Source organism: Oncorhynchus mykiss, chromosome 24 (genome assembly GCF_057628025.1).
Source record: "Oncorhynchus mykiss isolate SJ-2025 chromosome 24, ASM5762802v1, whole genome shotgun sequence".
Lineage (NCBI taxonomy): Eukaryota > Metazoa > Chordata > Actinopteri > Salmoniformes > Salmonidae > Oncorhynchus > Oncorhynchus mykiss.
Window position 1 is genome coordinate 23,970,753 of NC_143045.1, and position 6,827 is coordinate 23,977,579.

Genomic DNA, 6,827 nt, shown 5'->3' on the forward strand with positions numbered 1-6,827 from the left:
TATTTTACGCCTAACACGGACAATGTAAACTAAAGGCTACTTACTGCCTGCTGAAAATCGAATTATGATAGCCTAATGAGAAACACTGTGAATTTTGTCAGAACTAACAGTCAGACTTTCCACTTGGTTTGGAGTTGTGTGTAATTCGGGTGAAAATGTATATTTTAATTTATTATGGTCTATAGCTCTCACCTGTATTTTCCCCTTGAGTGAATCGCCTGTATAGTATTATTCCTGTTCTTCCGGTGTGGTCTTTGAAGGCGTGGGCTGTCAAACCAGCTGTTGCAACGCTGTAACGTTATTCGTAAACCATTTTTAATGCGTCCATGGTCGTCAGGCTGTCTCTCATACGACAGCGGTATGCCATTCTCGGATATATTTGATTTTAATTCACACGGTCAGGCCAAAGATTGTTGGAACTAAATCAAGATAAACCACAGCCTGTCGTTTCAAATGGAAACAAGGGAGTCATGGTGGGCAGAACAAGTAGGGAGGTGGGCAGAGCCAAGCACGAGCTAGTGAGACCCTATTGGTGCCTTATAACCTATATTTGCATATTTCCGTTAGGGAACGCCTACTCTGCGAAGTGCTTGTATACAACGCATTTTTAAAAAAAAATTTTTTACTTTGGCAAGGGGTAGAGTCTAAAAAAAAATATTCGACTCTGTTCGTAAAATATTATAGTTTTGGGAACAGAAAAATGTTTTATCGATGAGAAAATGTGCAGAATGTTGGACAAAAGCCATCTCGTTCCATCTTCTACTACCGGCTAATGGGCTTCCTCTCAAGTGGGTGGAACTACCAAGCGGATGCTTCACATTTATTCATCCGGTGAAATAGCTGTCTCATCGTTTTGTCTGTGATAAGACTTTATAGACAGGTCTCGAGAGTATGTACAAAGTTATGTCCTATTTGTTTGTTTTTCCTCATGTTTTCAAGTACCTGCAAATGCATCAATAGGCAACCAGTATCCCAAACGGACCCTTTAAAAACTGGTTATTTAAAGACAATCTATTATAGGTAATGCTATTAAAGACCATTCATAATGACAAAATATTATCAGATTGTTAAATGGGACTACAAATGTGAGAAATGATATACAATCAATACTTTTGATAGTCTAGTTAATACAAAGCCATTCCATATCTTTAATTTACCCCATCATGAACTTTCACCTGACCCACCTACTATGGACATTAACCTTTGTGTAGACAAACACGTAGCTTGTGTGTTGCCATTTGTTATGGCTCAGTTCAGCACTCATTCCACAGTGCAACAGTGTGAACAATTGACAATGTACTTCTCACTCATATTCAAATATAGATTTCCATTCTTGTAAGACGAGGAGTAGCATGTATGTAGCTTATGCTGAAAGTTTTGTTGATTTATCTAAATCTGTTGGGTGTGTCTTGTATGCTGGTCACAATAATTATAAATACTTACTTACTCACCTTAGATTGCCATTGTTTAGTTCCTATGACTCCTATCTAGTCTAACTTTCTGGTTTGACCAGCAGTTTGTCTTTCTCTTCCAGCCAACACCCAGAGGTGGAGAGAATGAGCCAGAAAGAGGGTCTGAGGGCCAACTCCTTTCAGTTCACTCTAGAGGTAGAGCCCTTTCACATCCTGGGGGGCTCTATCCACTACTTCCGCGTCCCCAGAGCCTACTGGGAGGACCGGCTGCTGAAGATGAGGGCCTGTGGGGTCAACACTCTCACCACGTAGGTACACACAGAACACCTCATGGTCTCTTATACCACCACTCACTGCTGCTCTACTATGGAGAGATACTGAGAATGACTGCTTTATCTTTCAGATATGTGCCATGGAACCTTCATGAGCAAAAGAGAGGGGTTTTAAAGTAAGGAAGACGTTTATATGATTTTGTGATAAATGTTTGATAAAGCTGTTGAGCTTTGTCTCTCTGCTTTTCTCTGTGTCTCTCAGGGCGTACATTATTCTGCGGGCAGGACCCTACATCTGTGCTGAGTGGGACTTAGGAGGGATGCCCAGGTTAGATGTTCCCAGATTTTAACATTTTAGCCCAGGTTGGTTTCAACTCCCTGTTGGATACGACATCTCATCAATTTTTCCTCATCAATTTTTGTGATGCTCTTTTCCAGTGTGGTGTTATTTCCCTCATTGACTAATCAGTTATTCAATCAGCTACATTGGTGTTTACAGTCAGGTCTCTGTAAAAGAGTTACAGTCCCACATTCCTTAGTAATGTGGATAAATAGAATTATAGATCTAAAGGGAAAAAACAATATTTCTCACACACAGAGAGAATGAAAACAGTTATTTCCTGAGCTTCCCCCTTCAATGAGAGTCATTTGACTGACTCTGATCATCATCTAAAATTGATTGAGGAAGGGTAATTGATCCAGAAATATCCCAGTATGTACCACTAGGTTAACCCGATTATAGATTTTTGGAAATCCATTAAACTCACACTGTTATGAAGCACATTAACAATCAATGCAGTCATTATGCATGAATGCCATCAGTGCAACCTGTATTTAAATGTAACTGCATACATTGTTGATAACATTAGAGTTAAGTATTGCTTTCTTCCTAGTTGGTTGCTGTGTGATCCAGACATGAAGTTGAGAACAACCTACCCAGGTTTCACAGAAGCAGTTGACTCCTTTGATCAACTCATTCCAAGAGTTGCACCATATCAGGTAATCTTTTCTCACTTTCTCACTACTCTTCTATTAATTACACTAGGGTTTCAATTTTTTCTGTTAATTTGTGGTGGTTGTTGATTATGGCTATCAAAATACAAAAATATTCTTAAAATGTGAAGCTTGGTGTTTTATCAATCCCAAAGGCTTTGAAAATATATGCTTGACTTATTCAGGAGTCATTTTAAAGCTCTCTTCTTATTTGATTTATTATTTAAAACTTTCAGTACACCAAGGGGGGCCCAATTATAGCAGTTCAAGTGGAGAACGAGTATGGCTCTTATGCAAAAGATGTTGAATACATGCCATACATAAAATAGGTAAGACAGTGCAGTGCATCTGCTTTATTACACACACACACACACACACACACACACACACACACACAGGCGCGCGCACAAGCACACTGTGCATCACTTTATCTTGATTTCACTACAACTATTTGCATTTGCAATAGTAGGATATCTACTTGGAAATATGAGCATGATTGAAATGAGATCCTTGTTCTAGACACTATTGTCCAGTGGGATCGAGGAGCTGCTCCTGACCTCAGATAACCAGGATGGGCTGAAGCACGGGGGAGTGAATGGAGGTATTATACTGACTGGACAAACAGACAGACAGCTGCACAGAAGTAGAGCCTCTGGCCCATCTGACACTGCAGTCTCTGCCTGAACTGTAGTTGTTATTCTCCCATAGCACAAGGCCTCTGTCTGTGCCAAGGACAGATGTGTGTGTGTGTGCGTCAGGCCGCTACTGTTAGGCTTCATTAGAACTGCTCCTTTATTAGTTCCGTTTCCACTTGAAGCCTAAACACAAAGGAGATCGATGAGATGAGGGAATGTGCTGTTTACCTAGATACAGATTAAGCTCGGGAGAAAACAAGGCAAAAATAGGAACTGTTAAAATGCAAAGCAGTTTCCTGAGCATGGAAGTCACTGTAGCATCACACTGTAGCATCCCACTGTAGCATCCCACTGTAGCATCCCACTGGGCACACACTGGTTGACTCAACGTAGAGTACATAAAGTAATTGCATAATATAGAGCATGACAGTATCCCACTGGGCTCAGACGTCAATTCGACCTCTATTCCATGTTGGTAATTTCAATGAAATTACATTCAACCAACGTGGAATAGACGTCGAATTGAGCCCAGAGGGATTCAAGTACCTGGATGCAATTCAAGTGAGCGAATGTATTGACTTGTGTTCAGACGATCATCTACTGATATTTATCATTAGATTTATCCAGCTCCAGCTTTGTAATTGATCAGTTATTCAGTTTCATCTGACACCTGTAGATAAAACAGAGGATATTAGCTATTTAGTCTTAATCTGTGTAATAAATTGCTTTGAATCACAGTCTTGGGATGCCTATAGTCTGGGCACAGTTTTTCAGAAGTTATCTGATCAGCAATCGGAAAGGATTACACGCGTAGAAATAGCTATGCATTTAATCCTATCCGATTGCCAAAATCCAATCAGATAATAAAATAAACAACTGGGCCCTGATGTTCAAGGAGTAAATACTGTGTCTACAAGGAGTAACATATATTTAGTTTATTTCTACTTCTCTGTTGAACATTCCCCTTCCCATTCTTCTAGTCCCAGAAGTTCAAGATGGTGATGGAGTATTGGTCTGGGTGGTTTGACCTCTGGGGTGACCTTCACCATGTTTTTGCTGCTGAGGGTAAGTCATATTTCCTCAAGCAGTAGGATCTCTTTGCCACACCGCATGAGTCACACTCAATAGATTGGTCACATGGTGCTTAGCATATGGTCAGTTCTCCTTTGTGGTATAATTCTGTCAGAGATGAATATGCTTTCCATGTGTGCTCGTTTCCAAGCCTGTCTTTTGTATACTGTTTTATACTGTGTTATGCTTTTTACTGGCCTTCAGTGTCTAGAACAGGGCTCTCCAACCCTGTTCCCGGTGAGCTACCATCCTGTAGTTTTCACTCCAACCCTAATCTAGCACACCTGATTCTAATAATTAGTTGGTTGATAATCTGAACCAGGTTAGTTACAACTGGGGTTGGAGCGAAGACATACAGGAAGGTAGCTCTCTAGGAACAGGGTTGGACACCCCTGGTCTAGAACCTTAAAAATAAATGGAAACTGCAAAGCCCCTATTGTTAACCTACATGCACTGTACATGTGTGCAGCTTGTTAGATAAGAGTGACTCAGCCCCTCTCAGAAGGGAACAGTACAGTATGTGAAAGGGCAACTGACTAACCATTTAATACACACACACACACACCAATCACATAACACTGTAGCCACTGCTAGCTTTGAAATACTGTGGCCATATATTACACATTACATGATGGTGAATCCTTAAAAAAAAGCTTAATTTTCAAGATCCTCTCATTAGACAATGCATCACTGCAGTAAATACTTGTCAGTCGTCACACAGCTTGGCACACAGTTGTAGATGTGTATTAATGTCATGAAGATTCTCCAGACTGTCCTTATGTTGAACAACAGCCACTGATAACTCTGGTCCTCAGGCCTGGTTTTGTCCTCCTTTCATTGCCATCAGCATCCATGTCTATCTCGCACACACAGGATGCTAATCAAGTCATGCTCTATCACTCCATGCTTGTTATTCATTATCCCGCTGCCCTTGATTTAAATCAGTAAAGTCAGCTCAATTTGAATGTCTAATTAAACACGTCATTATGTCCTATGACAGGGGTTCCCAAACTTTTTCACTCGGGGGTGGGGGTTTTGAGCTTATTTCCTGAAATTCTACACATTTTGTCATGGGGTGTAAAGAACATTTATCAGTTTTTAACGCAAATTCTATTGCAATTCTATACATTTAGTAAAGTATGTGCATTCAAGTGATATTTGAGTGACAAAAAAATTACAACAATATCTATGGGCAAAAAAAGCAACATAAAAAAACATTAGCTTCTTGGGCTAGTTGATCTGGACATTTCTGACTAATTATAAATAGCGAGTTCCTTGAAAAAACACACCCCACAGTTTGGGAACCACTGTTCTATGCAATATGTGTAGCTAGTCAGTATGGTGAAGGAGGTGATTTTGAATGGGGATCTGGTTGTCCCTACAATGAGTTATAGTTACATGTAATAAGGTGTGGCAGGGTTTTAATCCATATTGCAATTGAACTGAACACTTATCTCCCTCACTAGCTTTAAGAACCAGCTGTTAGAGCAGCTCACACATTACTGCACCTGTACATAGCCCATCTATAATTTAGCCCAAACAACTACCTCTCCCCCTACTGTATTTATTTATTTGGCTCCTTTGCACCCCATTATTTCTATCTCTACCTTGCACATTCTTCCACTGCAAAGCTACCATTCCAGTGTTTTACTTGTTATATTGTATTTACTTCGCCACCATGGCCTTTTTTGTTGTTGCCTTTACCTCACTTATCTCACCTCATTTGCTCACATTGTATATTGACCGACTTTTCTAGTATTGACTGTATGTTTGTTTTACTCCATGTGTAACTCTGTGTTGTTGTATGTGTCGAACTGCGTTGCTTTATCTTGGCCAGGTCGCAAACTTGTTCTCAACTTGCCTACCTGGTTAAATAAAGGTTAAATAAAAATATGGGCAATAGGGTGCTTGGAACGAGGTCGGTTGCTTGTCAAATGTTATCATACTTTTTGTTTTACATTGGGCTACCTGCCACAGTTCTTGTATATAGAGGTAGAGTTTATAGCAATGGATATGATACAGCTCTTACTCTGTCTCTATACCCACCAGTAGTGAGTTCTCATTTGTTACCCTCTGTTTGGCAGACATGGTTGCTATTGTGACGGAAACCCTGAAACAGGATGCATCAATCAATCTCTACATGTTCCACAGATGAACACATTTTTGCTTCATGAATGGGGCCTTTGCAATTGCCACACCCATGCCTAAGCCAATGGTAACAAGCTATGGTACATTCTATTTGCATATTTATATTACTTGCTGTCCACTTGTTTTATAATCAATGTGTTCTCATAGTTGATCTTGTTATTTCGCTTTATTGAAACATAACTCTGATAAGGACTTTACACCAGCCATTTATACAAGCAGGATTACAGTAATATACTGTCACTTTACTGTTAGTAAAGGCCAGTAGATGGTGCTGTCACTCCTCCACAGTGCTTGAC

The 6,827-nt window shown here is 40.1% G+C and overlaps 2 protein-coding genes across 4 annotated transcripts in view; one reads left to right on the plus strand and one right to left on the minus strand.

Moving 5' to 3' along the window:
* glb1l2 (galactosidase beta 1 like 2) overlaps positions 1–774 on the minus strand; it is a 28,891-nt gene extending 28,117 nt beyond the window's left edge. For all 3 annotated transcript variants that reach the window (XR_016491396.1, XR_016491395.1, XM_021582847.3), the window contains exon 1: positions 193–774. The gene's annotated coding sequence lies outside the window, so the exon portion shown is untranslated. The remainder of the gene's footprint in view (positions 1–192) is intronic.
* A 664-nt stretch (positions 775–1,438) lies between these two features.
* Positions 1,439–2,034, plus strand: LOC110503371 (beta-galactosidase-1-like protein 2). The gene is made up of 3 exons (XM_090218752.1): positions 1,439–1,720; positions 1,816–1,860; positions 1,947–2,034. Exons 1-3 carry the CDS (start codon positions 1,557–1,559, stop codon positions 2,032–2,034), a joined length of 297 nt encoding a protein of 98 aa, XP_090074878.1. The 5' UTR covers positions 1,439–1,556.
* The last annotated feature ends 4,793 nt before the right edge of the window (positions 2,035–6,827 follow it).